The sequence below is a fragment of the Gymnoscopelus braueri genome (assembly GCF_963280865.1).
Source record: "Gymnoscopelus braueri genome assembly, chromosome: 7".
NCBI classification, from domain to species: domain Eukaryota; kingdom Metazoa; phylum Chordata; class Actinopteri; order Myctophiformes; family Myctophidae; genus Gymnoscopelus; species Gymnoscopelus braueri.
In genome coordinates, this window is record NC_137608.1 from 16,929,764 (window position 1) to 16,951,340 (window position 21,577).

Here is a 21,577-nt window from a genome sequence, read left to right on the forward strand (position 1 = left end):
CCCTAGCCACTGCTAAAGTCCTGGACCACCACTAGTCCAAATCCCAGAAGAAACATAGGAATTCTTTTATTCTTTGAGGAAATTAATACACTTCTCCTGCCTTCAACTAATTTCTTTCTTGCTTACTTACTCACTTTCTTACCAATAATATATAATGTGTATTTCAAAGCACATTGTAAAGTAAGTACAGCACATTGTAGTTCAACATAAAGAATAATTTCTCAGATATGGGAAATAAATAATTGATATAATAAGGGAAAACATCTTGAACCTTGAGGATGATGCTCGTCAAATTGCTTTTGTTACGTCACAGTTACGTCACAGTTACGTCACAGTTCTAGTTTTTGTATTATCTTTGATTCCAAACTAAATGACCTTTATTGGCAAGTTGGGACAAGCAATGTAATTGAAAAAACTACATTGCTTGACCCATCTGTTGCATGAATCGAGCACTTGATTCCTGGTAAGGCAAAGGCACAATATTCAAAATGGCAAACCAATGAGTAGCCTAGCTTGCTCACCACTAGTGCATACCTTATGATGGCACTTATCGTGGCTGGCTTATTTGCTATTGCCGCTTATCATTCAGTGAACCCAATTAAATCTGAGCACAACTCGTTAATCCTCAACTCATATACAGCACAGAGATTCAGTCATATTTTTTTTACCAAAGCTTAGCGAGGAAGTTTAGGAATGGAATGAAATTTCTTGAAGCCTGTCCTTCAGTGTTTGATTTTCTGTCGAGGATGTGAATGTAGCATGTTGAGGATCCATGCTACTGTATGCCTCCCCTCCCCCTCTGTGTGTTAATCCCCCAGGCGGAGACCATGTTAGTTGGTTGTATTCCAGCTGAGGCAGGGTTAACTCCACTCACTCGTTTCATCATTTAAAGGCACTCACTGGTGCCTCTCTCTACCCTGTCGCTCAACACATCACCGCTATGATCCTTAGCAGGAAGCATCTCTCTCTCTCTCTCGCTCTCTCTTCCACATTCTTTGTAATGAGGGGGTTTTGTGCTTATGTGTGTGGGTGTTTGTTTTTGTTTTGATGTGTGCATGTCCATCTGTGTGTGTGTGTGTGTGTGTGTGTTGAGGGTGGGGGTTGGAAGGGCTAGATGTGCGCCTGTGAGAGAGATAAAGACAGATAAACAAAGAACGTGATGCAAGAAGAGAAGGAAAGAGACTTGCTAGCATTAGCAAGTCAGAGACACAGAGGGAGGTTGTGGTTGTTTGTGTGTGTCGATGCGGAGAACAGTAGCTGTGTGAAGATCAATAATAGTGGGGGAAGGTCAGGGACTCTTGTGACTATCAGTGCTCTACTATAAATAGCTTGGTGACAGAGCATAGCTTGTGTGAGGCATGCTCTTTTCCCTAATTTTACTGAAACATATCTAACAACTGTCCTGACCAAGTCAAACCAAACCTCCAAGTCCATCACATTGCAGACCTAACCTTTGTGTTGAAAGGGTGTGTTATTTCAACTGCCTGTTTGCCCATCCCCCGGAGCAAATATGCGCACACACACACAAACACGCAGTCACGCACACACACAAATGGAAGCACTCACTCACTCACACACACACATTCATTATGCATGCACACACACACAAATACATGGACTCTTAGAATTTAATCTTATCTGATGCATTGCAAATCTTGTTTTCGTCACTATCCTTATTTTGGATGGTAGCCTATACATAGACATCCAAACAAAGCTGATTTACTGTCAGATTTGGGAGCCTATTTGGGTTTGCACACCAACTACAATCAATTAACAGCTCATAGGCAGTCTCTCTCTCTCCCTCTCTATACGCACACACATATAAATTATATATATGTTTGTGTTTACGTATGCAATTTTCCACCCCGGAAGAGCCGGTCATGGGAAAGATCAGTGGGTGGAGGCCTGCTGAGCCATGGCTCTGGGAAGCCCCCATTAATACAGTGGGAGACTCACATTCATTAAGAACACTTTTATATGGCCCTTGTATTACAAAGCCTGGATTGTAAAACTCACCACATGGTTCATATCAGGTTGTGGTGACAGTTTTGGCTTTGGCATTAACAAGTTCAGTAACAAAACAGTTTCATTCCTTAAGCAAGGCGATGTGTTATGGTGCAAGCTTAAAAAAATTACTTGATTGAATTTTGTTATTGCGTTATTTGGAAATCGGGCAACTGCACTGGCAATGTTGTCTCTTATCATTATATACTATTTATTGTAGCATTTGCTGCTGAGGAAGCAGCTTTTGCACTGACATGACCTACTGTGTGTCAACACGCATTGATTACATTTCAGCGTTTCCTTCAAAGACCAGTTGAAATGTACTTCACATTCATATGTTGCAATGTCAGGAGGCCTCAAAGTATTTACAATATACGTAGCACCAGTAGGCAGGGGTTATCACAAAAAAAAGGCAATGAAATACTGTATCATTTGCTCAAGCATTAGCAGAGAATGTGACACTTAACTTCTTTCAGTTGTCTTAAAACGCTGACATAGCTTTATGGATTTCAGATTTCACCCTACACAAGGCCTCTTTCTCAATATCTTAACAAAATGGTGTCACACATGGTTAGTATTTGCATATCATTAATACGTGCCCTATGTTGGGTGTTATTACCAAAATGCTAATGATGTTAAGCTCTAATCCTCAAGCAGCTCCCTTAAGACTGCATGGGTGTATTTCATCAAGCAACGCCAACAGGTTACCATTGTTATTAAGGGATGAGCCCAATCTGCAACTGCATGGAAGTTCTATAAGATTTGCATTTTGCATAACAGTGTGGAGAGAGAGAGAGAGATGGCAGAGTCAGTTGCAGGAATGTGGGTCTTCAGATGCCTTTAGCCTCTGTTGGATGTGTGGGCATGTACACGTTATGTATCATGGGGGGGGGGGGGGGGGAAGGGGGCGTTGTCCCCTTAGGTAGAACACATTTTTGCGGTTTTCAGAGAAGGGAGGGGGGTGAAAGATGCAAGAAAGGGGAAAGTGTGGAGAAAAAAAAGGGGGGGGGGGGGTCCTGCAGCGGAAAACTACAGCCGATTCCTCCATCCCCCGCTTTCTCTCTCGTTCTCTCTCTCTCGTTCTCTCTCTCTCTCGTTCTCTCTCTCTCTCTCTCTCAGCTGGGCATGATGGTAGTAAGCCAAGACAAAAACCTCCAGAGAGAAAACCCCTACACCGGGCCTTGTCGCTCTGTCAGCCACTCAAAGACTGCTTTAGCTACACATCAGCTATTGTCTGACTGAGGATTGGAACAATAGGGAGATTTGGCCTCGATGTGTGTCTGTTCTCAGCATGATGCAGCTTAGAAGTAGGGGGCTAAAGGGGTTAAAGAGATGTTTCGTTTGGTGAAGCATCAAAACGCTTGTTGCCCTACCCTGATTGAGATTCATAAAGTGTCATCTATCCCATATTTGATGGGACCCGATCACTCGAATGAGTATCCCCACCCCCTTAAAAAACAATCTAATCCAAGAGTCCTATTGCCCACACATATGCATCACATATGTGCCACCCTGACAAAGCTAAGCTCTGAGTCAACAGTTGCATTTTTCAAAAGGAAAAATGCGGACCCAGCCCCCCACACACACACTCCTTGTGGGAAAACGCAGCCTAAACATCATTCGTGACTACGCATTCCTTATCTTGTGCAGCTGATAATAATGCATGAACTCCTATGGAGTCTAATCAACCAATGTTGATAAATGCTTGATGTGAAAACATTTTAAATAATTACTGAAAGAGATACCCCTTTCAATTGGCAGACCGGTACTTGTATCCCGTAGATGTGAAGAAAATTAAACACAGTTATTTCTACTAATAGTAATACTGTATCGGGTTACGCTAAACAAGTGATTTTTTTGTATTTTTATAGTTCTGCAACGGTTAAGTATTTATGGGGAGTCCATATTTAGAACGCATGGGAAACAGAAGTGCTGTTTGTCTTCACCATTGACTGAGGCTTAAAATGCTTGACTTGCATTTCCTGGTTTGTGTTAAAAGTTTGGAATGAAACCCGGCCTGACCCCTGGGAAACAATGCAGGCTTTAATGGGCCCAGGGGGAGGGTCTGGGGGAGGGCAGGAGGGAGGGGGTTGGGTTGTCACCGGGCCCAGGGTTCCAGCAAGCACCCAGGGCTTGCAGAGAGAGAGAGAGAGAGGGTGGAGTTCAAGATGAACCAAAGGCCAAGCTTTACAACTCTTCCACATGTCACATCAGTGGGATTTATCACCCTCCTCCTCAGATGATGCATGCAGGACACGACAAAACAACAACACAACATTCTCCTTACTCACCCTATAGCCGTGGGGTAAAGTAACTTAGTACATTTACTCAAGGACTGTACTTTCTTAAGTGCAATGTTGAGGTACTTTTACAATGTATTTCCAATGTTCAATACTTTTACTTTTACTCCACTACATCTCAGAGGCAAATATTGTACTTTTACTCAACTACAATTATTTGAAAACTTAAGTTAATAGTTACTTTGTTGATATAAATTATTATATTATAAAACATACATTAACCACTTAAGCCCTGTTTTATATATCGGCTATTTGAAAATAGCAGATCTACAAGCTCACAACGCGTCGCATCGCGACACGTTGTGAGCTTGTAGATCTGCTATTTTCAAACATTTTTGTACTTTTACTTTTACTTTTACTATTTTCAAACATTTACTTTTGGTACTTTAAGTATATTTTGATGCCAATACTTTTGTACTTTTACTCAAGTAACATTTTGAACACCTATAACAGAGTATTTCTACATTGCAGTATTGATACTTTTACTTAAGTAGAAAATGTGAGTACTTTTCCCACCACTACCCTATAGCTCTTATTTCTTTCCACTTCTTTATCACACATGAACGCTCAAGAGACACAGGAGCTCGGTGGGGTGCCAACCTTTGTATTCCTCATTATAGCTTGCTTAATAATATTGGTGGTCTAGAAACTGAAGTTTTCCTTCTACAGTTGGGCTAATTAATACTTCAGGGGCCATGATACATCGTACTGTAAATGTATGTAAAAGGCGTAACCACGTGAAACCCAGTGTCCCTGTTCTGGGCATAATGTCATAATAGGCAAAACATGTACGAAAATAGTGGATCTACAAGCTAACAACTCGTTGCAACGCAATGTGAGCTTGTAGAGATTTGATGTAGGGGTAAAATATGGACCCCTGGGGTGGGGTTTTAAGTGGGTAAAATGTAATATAATATTACTATAAATGTAGTATTATAATAGTATAGTGTAATTAAACTGGGGGGAACACACACACACACACACACACACACACACACACACACACACACACACACACACACACACACACACACACACACACACACACAGTGTATCAGTGGAAAGGGCTTGGCCATAGAGCAGGGGTTCTCAAACTTTTTCATGTCAAGGACCCCCAAATTTATATGCATTTGGCCGCAGACCTCCATCTGAAAATGTTATGTGCCAGGGACCGCCATAAGAAAAGCTTTAAGTTAAAAAATTCAAATTATTTAAAAATTTTCAAGATAAAAACAAAAACAGAAAAAATAGCAGATGTACAAACTCGCAGTGTGGCACCAAGAGACACGCTGTGAGCTTGTACATCTGCTATTTTAATAGCCAACGTATAAAATATGGATAAAGTGGTTAAAATGATTGTGATGCTGTTTTAACACATTTAGCTGGGGACCCCCCTGGAAGCCCCCCCCCCCCCCCAAGGACCCCCTAGGGGTTCCCGGACCTCACTTTGAGAACCCCTGCCGTAGAGTTCTATTAGTGCTAATGTAACAATGTGGGGCTGGGGTCTTCTCTGTAGGGAGGAGGGGGTGGAGACATGTAGACATTCTCACACTGGGATCAAGTGTGTGAAGGTGTGAAGCAGGCTGTTTATATGGTGGCCATGCACTTGAAAGAGAGGGTGGTAGATTCGACAAATAAGCTAGGAGCTATTGTGTTTCTTTTTCCTCATTGAAAGGAAGTCACATAGGGTGGTCAATGAAAATATATGGTTTTAATGCATACTGTCTATGACCACATGGGCAGAGTCAAGGCGACAAATGGTTTGCTAAGAGGAGGATCCATGCTGTCATTTTATTGGACCCATGACACTGGAATCTCCCTCGTGATCTAACATTTTATATCCCTCTTTACAGTAACTTAACCCAAAGGAGCAATGCTCTCCTCTCCTGAATGATCTTCTAAGTTACATTACAAGTAGTGCTCGCATGCAGTAATGACGTAGTGTTTCATGCTGAGAGTGCACTTTTGTTCAAACAGGGGGAGGCTATGATAAAATAACTCTCTTAAAGCAGGTATGACGTTCAAAGTTTTAGCTGGGTCTTCTCGAGGCTTAGTGGAAGTGTCGCTCTGCTCCATACTGGGAGGCTTAATCCATTCAAGCCGGGAAAGCATCTGTGTCATTTTAGATTTCTTTGGCTATTCAAAAAAAAGAAGATTTACAAGCTTGTAGATCTGCTATTGTGTGTGTGTGTGTGTGTGTGTGTGTGTGTATTTTTGGCAAACATTTATAACTCAAATCTTTGCTTCTGGGGGTCCCTGGAACAAAACATTTTGAGATGGGGGTCCGCGGCCAAATGCATATCATTTTGAGGGTCCTTGACATGGACAAGTTGGAGCACCACTGATATAGCAACATACTGTTAGGATTTAGAAAACATTTTTAGATATGCGGCGGATCTAAAAATGTTTTCTAAATCAAATGTTTGCTTTAAAAATGTATATATTCCAAGAGTTGCACAAGATTTTTCAAAAATAGCAGATCTACAAGCTCATGAGCTATGCGATTGTATATCTGCTATCTTTGAATAGCCAAAGAAAATCTTAAATGACACAGATGCGTTCTGGGATTGAATGGGTTAATAGCTGAAAAGCTCTTCATTTTAGACTTCCAGCTCAAATCTGCGCTGATCCAGCCCTCTATCTCATGATGGCACACCGTGCTCTTTGGTCCAGCCCTTCTGTGCATTCTAATCAGGGTTGTGTGCACAGCTTGGAAATAGATTAATTATAAAGGTATAGGGACCAACTTGTAGCTTTTGGCCGATTTCATTGCGACTGTATACAGTATACGGATAACTGTTGAATGTTGATCAAAGCTACAACCAATTTCCACTGTGGAATTGATGAGCTTTATTTTGTTATCCTTGCCATTTTGTTTACCTGTCAGCTTGATGGGCTCTGTTTAATCTGTTAAAGACAGAAAAATATATGAATAAACTTAAAAGATTAACCCTCAATAGTAATTTAATAACACAAGTGTACCTAGAAGAAGATCAGATCATTTTAGAATGAATTGAATTGCATTTTTAGAATGTTTCTGGCTCATCTGGTAAGAGCGTGTTACTACGCCAATAAAACTATAGCCCTTCCCACTGCTCCTTGCTCCATGTCATCGCCTCTCTCTCCCGCCTTTCCTGTCTCTGTCACTGTCACTAGAGATAAGAAATGCCCCCCAAAAAAAAAACTAAAAAAGAAGGAGAATGTGTCTTATATCGATGTCTCCAAGTCCGGTTCACCTTTCTGTAGTGCATAGAGGAGTTAATCATAAATTAGTTAAATTGTAATCCCACTGTGAAATGAGTGGGGCCGACCCATTGTTCCAGTACAGTATGGCTAACCCTTGTATGCTCCCCAGTGAGGTGGAATGGCAAATTTAAACCTCATGCCATTTAAATGGTAATCTCTCTTTGGGCTTTAGAAGTCCTCCATTCACCATTCATTATATCTAGAGAGGGTTTATCCCACACACCCCCCTCCCTCACTCCCTTCTAATTACCTTTAGTACATGAACCCTGCAAACCTTCATGAAAGCCCACTCTCCTGGAGGCTTTAATGGTGAGCTGGGGGAGAGATAGACCTTCTCTCTCATCTTGGTCACATGCCTCTGATGAGGTGGCTCTTCAAAATTATAGACACAGTGGTCTAATCCAGCTCATTTGAATATAGAAGATTGTCAGTATGGGCATGTATATTGTCAAAACATGGCGTCCTTTAATCAGCATTGGGTGAATTAATACATGCATATCGGCTTCCTTGTAGTCATCCATATAGGAGATTATATTGTTGATATTCTGCTTTATGTTGGATATTATCTGCTCCGTTCGGATCCTCCATATCTCTCAACCTTCTGACCAACATATGTAACCTAACATGAGCCAATTGGCTGATGCTTTCACCTAGAATGTATGATAGTGCATTGAGGGCATACAGTATGTGGTGCATATTCTGTAGATTTTTGATTATGGTGGCAGTAGTCTAAAGGCTAATTTATACGTTATTGTACAGATGTGTCACTCGCTGAAATTAGCAGATTTTTCTACTGAAAAACATTGTACAGCAACATATACAATAGGCTTAATGGTTAGGGAAATTAGCTTGTTACCAGAAAACCTGCTGTCTCCTGTCTTAAAGAGTGAAATGAGAGCATGGAATGGAATGTTTAGAGATTGGTGAGCAACAGTTACGAGGGACAGACTATAATGTTGGAAGGCTCACATCAAAGGGAAAGATTCTACTGGTGTTACCTTTTCCCCCCAAAAAACTAAGAAAACACCAATTTTCTGTATTTCCTTGCATCGTATTGTTCGTCTAACATGTATTGCCTGTACCTGTACCTCATAGCCAAAGCGTTCCATAATGGACCCATTATTAGCCCCTGATGCTAAAATTGGATTGGAGAGAAGTGTTTCAATGGATAATTTTTGTCTTACAGTAGATGCTCACTATTTAAAATGCAGCTTCTCTTACAAAACTATTGGTACAAATGAAAACAACACTATGGTACTTTAGTGGTATCAGATAATAAGGCAAAATACATGTTGGAGACTCTATAGATTCTATATTCTTGAGAATATACTCATGAAAAGTAAAAATGAATATGCACTATGCCGTTTCTAAATAATCATAACATTCTTATCAGAAACTCCACTGGGTTGTCAGTTCAGCCATGCTTTGAGCACGTCGTCACTATTGGGCAGAAAACTGGTATCTCCATATTTATTCTTTTTATGTGTTTTTTTCCTCATAAATAAATTAATGTCCTATTTTATAATGACAGTAGTGAAAATGGCAGATCTACAAGCTCCCAATGCATCAATGTGATGCACTGTGAGCATGTAGATCTGCTATTTTTTCAACTTTTGTTGAACGTTTTTTTTTCGTGAAAAATAGTGATGCCATGTATAAAGAGAATCATAGAGATAAATAATTAAAAGTATTATCAAGAGCTTCATGACTAAATAATAACTACATTGGATCAATTGATCAATGGGTTGTTTTTTTCCATTTCCAGAAAAGTAAGGTTTTGCACGTACAAGGTTTCCGCCCGACAGCAACGAATTGTGTTCATTCATGCACCATTATTTTGATTGCTCTTTTTTAAAAGTAAGAACACTTCCTTTCCAGCAGATAATAGCACAGAAAGGGAGAGGAGAGGGGGGGGTGACAGAATTCAGATGTAATTGCCCATTGACTGACAGCGATGGCTGGGTGACCTTGTTAGCTGATATCATAATTAGGAAGCCATGCGACTTGCTGGGGCGGAGTTGCTGTCTAATCTCGTCCTTTAATGTTTGATCCCGGCGTTCCGCTGGCAGGGCCATCCGTGATACAGATCAGTGCACGCCGGCCACATTCCAACTGGAGTCGCTCTTTGGAGAGCGGGGCTATTCACTGTAACCATGGCGTCCAACCCATCTGCTCTCTGTGGCTTTCAAGAGGTGGGGGGGGGGGGATGGTGCACATGGTTGATTTGTTGTGTGTGACTTTGTATGTGTGTGTGTGTGTATGTGCACGTGCCGCCTATGTGTGTCTGATAGTACTTAATGCCGTGGACAGCAGAGAATATGTGCCATGGCTTAATTCCAAGCTTCCTCAGTGAGTTTTTCTTATGTGGGCTAGAGGTAGATGGGGGGGATTAATGGAAGCTTTTTTGAGATTGCTGTCTTAACAGTTTGCTGCCACGCAGACTTTGGGGTTACCTCAATGACTGGCAAAGTAACTGAGAATATCTGAAGCTCGCTGGAGAGATCCTCAAAGGAAATACATCTTTCTTTGATCCTCTCTCCACTACACGCACGGGCATGCACGTGCATAGTGCATACACATACGTAGTACATCACTTGTGTTGGCTCGTGGTCCTTTGGTGTAGCCACCTTCTTCTGTAGGCGTTGGATCTTTCCTGTCTTCATACCTTGTTCTCTCGTGGTCAGCATATGCTGTTAAGCTGCTGGCAAACCTTAAACTCCAAGCACTATGTAATTTTTCACCTACTATTTTTGACCGTGCTTAGTTCTAAGGACATCCTGTTCCACACTACTTCCGTTTTTTCCGCGGAGCCCCTCCCTCTACCCCGAGCCCCCAAATATCCTCCTCACATGTGTTCCAAATTACTGCCCTCACTTATTCCTGTCTTAACAGCTTTTCACATTTTGAAATGTTCAGCAAAAAAAGTGCTCCCTTTTTAGGAAACGAGGTTAAGGTTAACTGTTGCTAGAGTGAATGTGTGCAACGTGTTTGAGTCTAGGCTTTCTTCTCTAACATGGCGTTAAGGGAACATTGGTAGATTTCACTGCCAGGTTGTGTTGAACTGAACACTGATAAAAATGAGGTGATTTGTGTTTCTACATTGAGATGAACACCATTTAAACGTTCTTCTGACAATTGATTGTACTTCTTAAGAGGACGGCTTACAAATGTTCCCCATGACAGAACTGTAACACTTTCACATACTGGATCATCTATATTTCAAGTTGTTGACCTTAAAAATGAAGCTATAGTGTTTTGGGAACAGATCCCTCCATTTGACACTGTCATGGTTAGGAGGAGAGAAAGGAGAGCCTGTAAACAAATCACTCGTGTCATTTTAGCCCTCTCCTTTCTCCTGTCAGGCTCGCTGAATAAAACATACAAGACGTCTGCACTCGGTTCTCTGTCCTCTTCAAAAGCCTCACATCCTGCTTGTTGTACCTACTACACCTTCACAAAATGATAGCTAGAGCTTAAGAATCCTCTGGATTAGGCAATGCCTGGTGGGCACTTAAGCCCCAATCGCCCCCATTAACTCAATTAATGATTTGTGCCTTCAGCAAGGTATTTGCTTTTCATGCATTAGATGAATTTATATTAAAGAATTATAGTAGAAAACTCAAGAAAAAGTGTGTGCCGACTGCCCCTTATATGCAGTAAAATCCATGGTGTTAGTTTAACTCGGAAAATATGGACCCAGCAGGTCCAGAAATTGTTCCATTTGGTTCCATTTTTGCCCCTCTTTTTTTAATTACTATGATACAGTTGCCTGATGTGATGCTAAACCCCACATGTTCTCTTCTGCCTTCTCAGATGATCCAGCTGACCAGCGTACTTGCCTTATCTGTGGAGACCGTGCCACAGGCCTGCACTATGGCATCATTTCCTGTGAAGGATGCAAGGGCTTCTTCAAGCGCAGCATCTGCAACAAGCGGGTGTACCGTTGCAGCCGCGACAAAAACTGCGAGATGTCACGCAAGCAGCGCAACCGCTGCCAGTACTGCCGGCTACTCAAGTGTCTGCAGATGGGGATGAACCGCAAAGGTAAAAGCTGAGCCTGATTCATTTTTTTTACTTATAGCAGATCTACAAGCTCACAACATGCCACGGATGTGACGTGTTTTGAACTTGCTATTTGTGGTGCGCAACAACCAATACACTGGATTGTGTCTAATTAGTACATGTTCCCAATTACAAAACGAGTTGAGGTTCACTGTTGAGTAGTGGTGGAAAGTAACTAAGTACATTAACTCAAATACTTTTTTGATACTTTATACTTACTATCAAATATTGTACTTTTTATTCCACTCTAATTATTTGGCAGCGTTTAATTATTAGTGACTTTGCAGATTTAGATTATTAATACAAAACGCATTAACATTTCTTAAAATAAGTGTTAACACATTGGGTGCCAGAGGTTTATTAAAATATTATACGTTGAGTGCCAGCATTTCTTCCATCCACTTGCGTTATACATTTCGTGCTGTTAGAAGCCCCGACGCGGAAATGCATGTAAACAAAGCGTGCGTGCGAGACGGCGGAGGGTCCCGACTAACGCCTGGAACAATAATATTTCCAACGCGACCCTCCATTGCAGCGTGATCGCCGATCGAAAACGGCTCGTTTCCACCACATTAAAAAGAAATGGAGATATTAAGCTTTTAATCAAGGAGATAACATTGAAAACGCCGACCGGAAGGATTTTTGACATGGAGCCACATCCAGCCTCTTCTTCTCAGAAACTGCTTGGGTGATGTCAAAGTTTCGTTTTAGCGCCCCACGTGGCCCACATGTATAAAAATAGAATTGGGTCAAAAACGGTCCGGACCGTTTTCGGCACTTCTCGTTTGGACCCTCAAAAACGGTCCGGACCGTTTTTGGCATTCAATGTGTTAAATAGCTCTGTATTCTGATAATGGTAATAATTGCTATAGTGTGTTTGGCCATTAACAGAGGTCTCCCTGGCTCTCTAGCTCTTTAGTAAACAAAAAAAAATGCAATATCAGGTCGGGATTTCCCCCGCAGGATTAATAAAGGTTTATGTGGGATACCAAAATTATCCAATCAGGAGAGAGAGATAAACAAGTTAAATTGGAAGTAATGACACAAGGAGGTGAGCAGACAAAATTTAAACTGGAACACTTTAAATGTGAAGCTGATGAATGGGTATTCTCTCCTGATTGGCTGAAATTGGCAAACCACCCAAAAATGCATTTTCTGTTAAAAAGCTGGAGAGACGGGGAGAACAAACACTCTATAGCAATGATCAAAATTATCAGAATAAGTATCAGAATATAGAGCTGTAACCTTTTGACAAAAAAACTTTTTTGTTTTAACCAAACATATCAGTTTTACATTACCTTTTAAGTGTCCCAGCAGAACATAAAGTAACTAAAACCACCCCTACTTTTACCACCTTTATGCACATACAATGAAAGGACAGATCCACCATACACCAGCAGGGGCAGTATAGGCTGTGTCTCAGGTCCTAATGTTGCTCTGTTTTGATCTCTCAAGACAGGGGGGGGAAACATATATTTATTTGACCAAATGCGTTCCCAGATTGGCTCTGTCCTAGCTCCTCTATTCTAACTCCTACAAGGTTATGTAAAGAAGGAAAAGGACATCCAATATGTTGCAAAATGTATGAGTTCATAGATTTGAGTTGAGCACTCTTAAAATGCGATCTACACACGTGTACAATTGAAATTTGTACCAACACATACAGTACATACACATAAATTGACATTTGAAGTCACAGAGAATCAACAGTTCTTGTTGTGCAGCTCTCTATCTATAGTGCATAAATATTTGTTCTGTGACTTCCCTTTTTTTCTCTTTGTGTGACTTCAAATTCATATTACGTGTGTGTAGGTTACAGGTTAAAATGTCAGTGAGTTTGAGTGCTCAAATTAAATCTACCAGTTTTGCAACATATCTGCCTTCATATACTGTAGATCAGTGGTTCCCAAATGTTTTAGCTTGAGACCCCGGGGACCCAAACTAGTAAAAAATAGCAGAGCTTCCCAAACACTTTAGCTCGAGGTCCCTAGCACCCAAACTATTGCAAATAGCCGATCTACAAGCTCACGACGTGTCGCGATGCCACACGTTGTGAGCTTGTAGATCTGCTATTTTCACTACTTCTTAAAAGTTATTTTTTCCATGGAATTTCTTACAATTACAAGAATTTCTTTACATTACCGAAGGAAAGGACCTGAGACGCAGCCCTAGAGCCCAGAAAGCACCATCGCTGTTGGCTGGAAACCTTGTATGTCCAATAGCGTTACGTTTCAGGAAATCAGAAACTGGATCCAATGGAGTTATTATTTAGTCACAAGCTGTTGTTAGTACTTTTCATTGGTTCAATATTTATAACATAAAAAAGACGGACTTAAAGGGATACTCCACTTTCAAATAAAATAAACATTTAAAAAATATATTAAAAATAAATGAAAAAAGTAATGGAAAAATCACGGCCCCCTCACGCATTAGAGTGTCCTACTAATGTGTGAGGGGGCCGTGATTTTGCCATAACTTCTTTCATTTATTTTTTATATTTATTTTTTATGTTTATTTTATTTGAAAGTGAAATATCCCTTTAACCACTTTCACAGAAAAAAAAAATCTAAAATAGCAGATCTACAAGATCACAATGCATCGCAATGCAACGCGTTGTGAGCTTGTAGATCTGCAATTTTTGCATGACACTGTACGAAGTGTGTACTATGATGAAATGATATATATGGAGATACAAGGTTTCTGCCAGCAATGATATACTAGAACCATGTTGTAATCCTCTGTACTGTAGTTAAACAGCACCCTCTGCTGGACAGATACATAGCCTACGTGTGACTTGTTTCTACTAGCTACCGGTACTCCAATCTAATGGATTCAATTGTTTTCCCACTAAGCAGAGCTATGATTCTTATGTAACGTTTTTGGACCAATGGATGGATGCAAAACCTAACCTAAGAACAGAGTCATCTGTTAACTTAAGTAATCTTTCCTTTCCAGTAAAAGTCATTTTCTTGTTTTTCAGCAATCAGAGAAGATGGCATGCCTGGAGGGAGGAACAAAAGCATTGGACCTGTTCAGGTAAATATTAACAATATCATCGCCGTCAGGTGGAAATCTTGTATGTCCAACAGTTACTTTTCAGGAAAAAGATGTGTTCGAATGGATCCAATGTAGTTATGTAGTCACAAGCAAGCTCTGGTTAATACTTTTCATTGGTTGAATATGTATAAAACCCAAAGACACTTGACCACTTTCACTTCCACTTTCAACCATTTCCAAAAATAGCGATTTTAATCTACAAGCTCACAACATGTCACATTGTGGCGCGTTGTGAGCTTGTAGATGTAGATCTGCTATTTTCACTCATTTTGCACGAGAGTCTTGTACGATGAAGTAGGGAATTAATTTACTATAAAACGAACGACAAAAAAATACAAGGTTTCTGCCCGACGGCAACAATATTCAACATGCATGTAACATTTAAGGTGCCTTGTAGACGGTTTCATCCAAACTCTCATGTTGCTAGGAGACAAGCTAGTCCTCTTGGACTCATCCGGTTGGCTGTTAGTTAGTTATCAGTTCAGACTCTAAACTTTCAAGTAACATTACCTAACGATGGACGAGGTTGTGGAGAAAGAGACGCCCTGCCCTCACTTCACTTGTTGTAAAGGCATTCAGGAGATAATGTTTGTATTTAAATTAAATCCACTACAGCCCACACTCTTGAAACACTTATGATGTTTGACTAGGGAAACACAAAGCATGTAATGAAATTGACCCGGTGACCTTGTCCATTATAGAAAGTCTACCATCAGCACTAATCGATATTTGCATTCCCTTTCAGAATCACCCCACTCATTATTGATAATATTCTTTAGAGCTTCTCAGCGAAATTGCGTTACTAAGGGAACAGCCTGGGTCCAAGTGTATTTACAGACAGCTACTGAATATTCACAAACACTGCAACAGGAAATAAACTTGGGGCCCATTTAGAATGGTTATGTTGTTAAGTGTGAAAAGATCTATTCAGTCTCCCTGTTTCATTATTGCCTGTGAATACATGTAGAGCAGGCTGGTCAGGACAGGCTGACCCGAGGCTAATTAAAACGGAGTCATCACAACTGGAAGCTCCAGAATTGTATTCAGGACAGCGATGTGGTCAATTCAGGTTCATTTCTGTTGCAATAAAAAGAAAAAATAATAATAATACAAATAGGTGGACAAAAAGGAATGTGCCATCTTTATGAACCATAACGAAAGGAGCCCCTTTTCTGTCATTATTAATAATGAATACATTGTCGTTTCCATTTACATGCTGAATTGATGGAAGTGAGAGTAAATTGACACAAGCCCCCAATTCAGATCACTGCACATACAAGTCTTTTTGTCTTCTTTTTTTATGCACTCAAGATTTTTAATATTTTTTTGTCACTTTGAGCTTTTCATTTCTTCACGTGGAAGTGCAAGAATGACTATTAATCCCCTTATTTTAGCTTTATGTGTGTGTGTGCATCTCTCTCTCAGCTCCACTTCCTCACCCACTCGTTCTCATGCCTCATTTTCTCTTTCACCGGCAGCATTTGTTTGCGTGTTCATGTCCTTGCACCTCTGTGTTAACTGGATAGCAGCTCACATGCTAGTCAATGCTGATCAATTGAATGAGACACAAAATACTCTGGTCACACAGGGACATAAACCCATTTAATTCAACTAACTTTCTTTCTATTTCTCTTTTTCACCCTCACTCCTTCTTTCTCTCAATCTCTTCTACCCTCCTCTCTCCCCCCCCCCTCCCCCTTCTCTCTCTCTATCTCTGTCCTCAGATCACAGAGGAGGAGATTGAGCGAATCATGTCAGGCCAGGAGTTCAAGGAAGAGGCGCCGGAACACACCTGGGGCAACAACGGCGACAGTGACCACAGCTCGCCTAGCAACGGCGCCTCGGAGGGCAACCAGCCGTCACCCGCCTCCACTCTGTCATCGAAGTGAGTTTCCTCACCTCCTCCCCGCTCATCTGGGCAGCGGTGGCATTCGCCTCCATCACTGAGATAATGAGCTGGCCGTGACAGCGCTAACACCTCATTCCCGTCTCCGCTAGACTTAGTTAAGGCATTCATCAGCGAAAGAATGCCATGAATATGCCGCCGCTACTTCTGCTGCTGCCTCTGCTTACGGCTTTGGTGATAGCAGCACACAAAGGACTTGGCACGCTATCTGGCATTCTCACTACGGAGACGATCGCATTGTCTATCTGCAGTCATCAAGGCCAAATATTGTCTAGGTGCTAGTGCGGTGGCATGTATTTTAGTCTCATTCTATGTAAACATTAGACTTACTTATCGCCCCCAAGGCTACACAAACTCATATTTAATTGCAATGCACATTTTTTATCAAATGAATAGTCAGCAGAAATGAGTGAAAGTAATATAGCACAGAGTGAAATGCATATATTTATGAACACAATGAATTTGATGGAAAAGTTCTAGTCTACTAGAAAGCATCCATGTTGTGATCCCCCTGAAACCAACACCCAAGTGCTTTAATTTCACTCAAGCGCCTCACAGCAGGATTATTTGGGTTCGGAAAAAAAATCACATGCAGTAGTGTTGGGTGGTAAACACTGGACCCCACTGTTCTAAATCATTGTATGTGCCAATCTCTTCTCTCACATGCACGCACGCACGCATGCACGCACACACACGCGCACACATCTAACTTTCTCTCCCTCTCTCTCCCCTGTGTGTCCAGTCGCTCTGTGGAGATGAATGGCTACACAGCCGCTCTCAGGGACCAGTACATCAACACCTCCATGTCCACGCCCTACCAGCTCTTGCCTCACCTTTTCAGCTACGCCGCCCAGTCGGGGCTGCTGGCGCCGCAGCCCCGCAGCCTCTACCCTCAGTCCCACCCCATGGTTCTGCAACTGGTGGCAGCCGAGGACCTGGCCCCACTGGCCACCCCCATGCTTATAGAGGATGGGTGAGTTGGTTTACATAAAGACGCTCAATATATGACATATTATATTATCGCTGCCCTCGTCTTAATCAGTTATTCTCAACCTTTTTTTCAACCCCCGAGTTTGACATCTTAACTTTGGTTAATATGGTCTAATAATGATTGAATACTGCTCTGAACATTTTGAGCTCAGTGGCAATTCAAAAATTATACTTTTTAAAGTATTAAACTATTCTTCAAACAAGAGCCTTGGCTTGGACGTCCTCGAAGTGGTTCACTTCAGCAAATAATGAAAATGAAACCTTTCACTGAAGTAGAGCTGTTCAGCTGTTATTCTCCACTGATTTGACTTGACTATATATATACTATTGCACACCTGCAGCTCTTTGTAAATTTGACCTTATTTTATATCTCAGATTACACCTCTAACTGCTGATGTCACAGTGTTTTCACTTGGCTACACGACAGCATGCTGTGTAGGTGTTAATTTATGGAGATTAATTAACTCTCTGGGTTTTAATGACGTGTACTCCTGGGGAATCAATTTCAACCTGTATGTCATAGTCGATCGAGTATGAACAAGTGACCACTTAAGCCCTCTATACTTAAGACAATTAAGCAAAAATAACCGATCTACAAGCTCACAATAGCTCACCGCAATTTTTTCCTACAGTTGAACATTTTGAAATGTTTTTTAAAACGCTTGTTAAAATGCCTTAATGACATGCTCTAAATAGGGATGCCAGGTTAAAGTGGTTAAAATGCCAGCATCAAAATTAACGCTGCTGTCCCTCTCTGTCTGTGTTTTAGATACAAGGTGACCCAGGTGGAGCTGTTCGCTCTGCTGTGCCGCCTCGCAGACGAGCTGCTGTTCCGCCAAATCTCCTGGATCAAGAAGCTGCCGTTCTTCTGTGAGCTGTCCATCGAGGACTACACCTGCCTGCTCAGCTCCACCTGGCAGGAGCTCATCCTGCTCTCCTGCCTCACCATCTACAGCGCGCAGATCTTCGGAGATCTGGCCGACGTCACGGCCAAGTACACGCCCTCAGACGACGAACTGCAAGGGTGAGTACGAGCAAAGATATTGTCAGGGAAAGCGATGGCAGGTTCAAGCAGTGGTGCTTATTACGGGGCGTTCACATCGCACCCGGAGAACGCATTTGGCACAAGTCCATTCATTTTGTGTGCACAGATGCACTGTAACCGGGCATTCTTCGTACCTACTCTCACCTCTGGTCATGAAATGTGGATCATGACCAAAAGAACAAGATCACCACAAGTGACCAAAATGAGTTTTGCCAGGAGGGTGGCTGACATCTCCCTTACGGATAGGTTTAGAAGCCCAGTCATCTGGCAGAGATTAATGTGGTTCGGGCATCGAGTATGGATGCCGTCTCCCTAGGCCCTTCAGTGCACTTCCAGTAGGGAGAAAAAAACCTACGGTACTTATCTGCCCACCACGGTAGAGAATGGGGTTCAGTTCCTCACAGGTCCCTGGCTGCCATGGGAGGGCGCTCTCTGTTGCTGCACAAACATGTCCGCTAGTATGCGAAATAATAAAATAAATTACGCACCAGGACCGTTTTATGTATTGGTTTATATGCTAAAAGTGTGATTTTGAGAGCTTTTTCCTCATACGATAAAAGTGAATGGAATCACTACTTCCAGTTCCTGGAGCACAGAAGCTACAGATGAAGGTGATCGACAATATTTGGACTTATTAATCATAGCCAGGTAGCTTTGCAACTCAAGATTCTGCCAAAGTTAAACATCGCTTTAAAGGGTGAATACAAAGGTAGTTTTTACTGCTGTATGCTTTAATGGTGATGGAAAGCAGCCTTATTAATTTGGGTTGGTGCTAGATTAGATAGAGTGGCTCATATTGCCTCTGACCCCTTATATCAAGGGTATCGGTTCTCATTAATGTACACCTATAAAACAAGTGTGTATCCGAGGGCCTTTCCAACTCCATATTTCACTAGAGCGAGTGGTGGGCATCAGGATTTAAAGGATTTGATACACTTCATTGCACACTGGGTCATGCACTGAGAATAGTAGATATACAAGCTCACGAGGTGTTGCGTTGTGACGCGGTGTGAGCTTGTAGATGAGCTATTTCTAGTGCTTAACTAAGTATAAATCCGTCTTAATCGCTCTCCACTGCAAAAACATTCTCCTACAAAGGCAAGGCGTTCCACTCTGTGAGTTCTATATCTCCAAAGGGTTTGATATTTCTGCTATCACAGTGGCCCGTATTGTTGTTGGACGGGGTCCAGTTATCTGGTCCATGAAGGGGAGGATGACTCAAGACAGAGCTCTGGCTAGCACCGTCTGGTGCATGAAATACACGTCTGTCCCACGCCAGGGTAGAAACGTGTGTGTGGGGGTTCATTGCTGTGTAAATCAGACCCGAATTATCTGACCTCATGACACATTTGCTCCTAATTTCCCCGCAAGATTTACACCGCCGTCATGTTGCTTCGGTCAATTTGCCTGCAGTTTATTCATCTTAGGTGCAGGTATCCAATTTACAGTGGCAGAGCCAGCTTTGGTAGACATGAGAGGTTTGAGATCTGAGTGTACAGAATGACAAGGATGAAGATTGGTGAGCGGATTTACTGGATTGGATCTTAGAACCGCTGCTGGAATGGTTTGGTCAGCAAGACATTATGTTAAGTTGAGCACATTCTGCCCTTAATCACTGTCATGGTTCTGACATAATCCCCTTCCTCTCCGTCCTCCTTGTGTCTCATTTTAGCAAAAGAAACTTTGATAATGAACTCTTATGGGAATTGACTTTTTCTTTGATGTTTTACTCCCTTTTGTCACGCTAGATTGGAATATGTGATTAATTGAGAAGGTTTTATGCGGAACTTTCAACACTGAAATGAGAATTTGTAGTCTTTTTTCTCTTGAGTTCAGCGCGATTGACACATCTTTATGTCTGCCTTCTCAGGTTCAGTGAGGACGGCATGGAGGTGATGGAGAGGTTGATATATCTGTTCCGCAAGTTCCACCAGTTGAAGGTCAGCAACGAGGAGTACGCCTGTATGAAAGCCATCAACTTCCTCAACCAAGGTAATGACAACTATTTCACCACAAACACAGTAAAATACCAAGTGTTACTTTGACTCTGAGAGTTACAGAGTCAAATTGACATTCCGAATTTTATGTTGTACTCCATGGGGTGCCTAATTATTCTTGTGTATTATATCATGTAACATTTCTCCCTCTGTAGATATCCGGGGATTGACCAATGTCTCCCAGCTTGAGCAGCTGAACAAGCGCTACTGGTATGTGTGCCAGGACTACACCGAGTTTAAGTACCCGCACCAACCCAAACGCTTCCCTGAGATCATGATGTGTCTGCCAGAGATCCGCTGCATTGCCGGTAAGAAAGTTTTGCTAGTTTGCTGTGACAAAACTCTCTCTCTCTCTCTATCTCTCGGTCTCTCACTCACTCACTCTGTCACTCGTGCGCACACACAACTGCACACACAGTCTAGCATGAGTCTAGCATGAGTCTAGCACACAACTCGTGAGAGAGAGAGAAATAGAGTGTGAATAGACCAATAGTGAACCAATAGAGAATAGAGCGAGCAAAATCAGTTCAGAATCAGTTTGTGTACGTACGTGTACTCCTGTTGCAGTGTTGAGGATTTGACTCCGGCCATGCTCAAACATGTGGTAGGACCGTAGGAGTGGCACCGGCGTGGCTTGGAGTGGAGGACGGACCTCGCTCCGAGGTCCGCTCCGACCTTTTGGAAACTCACTCAATTCAAAATCTGTCTGCTCCGCTTCCATCACATGCTCTGATATTAAAGGGGAAGACCACTCATTTTCAACATTGAACTATGTCTTTAATACACTTTAGAGCTGTTGTGTGGAAATAAGAAAAAAGTCCCCCCCCCCTCTATGTTGCCTAGAACTGGATAATTGATTGAGGTCATGTGATCAGTGACATACGCAGGGTGTACTTTTGGATGAGGGGGCGGAGCCAAAAGTACACTCTGCTTATGTCACTGATCACATGACCTCAATCAATTATCCTTT

General features: G+C 41.9%; 1 protein-coding gene across 2 annotated transcripts in view; it reads left to right on the forward strand.

The window, feature by feature from the left end:
• Positions 1-21,577, forward strand: part of nr6a1a (nuclear receptor subfamily 6, group A, member 1a) — a gene marked incomplete at both ends in the record, with an annotated part of 86,045 nt that overhangs the window by 63,945 nt on the left and 523 nt on the right. For both annotated transcript variants that reach the window (XM_080433989.1, XM_080433990.1), the window contains 7 exons: positions 11,364-11,594; positions 14,593-14,648; positions 16,394-16,554; positions 17,318-17,548; positions 18,335-18,589; positions 20,481-20,602; positions 20,763-20,915. In XM_080433989.1, the coding sequence (XP_080290115.1) occupies positions 11,364-11,594; positions 14,593-14,648; positions 16,394-16,554; positions 17,318-17,548; positions 18,335-18,589; positions 20,481-20,602; positions 20,763-20,915 (1,209 nt within the window). The remainder of the gene's footprint in view (positions 1-11,363; positions 11,595-14,592; positions 14,649-16,393; positions 16,555-17,317; positions 17,549-18,334; positions 18,590-20,480; positions 20,603-20,762; positions 20,916-21,577) is intronic.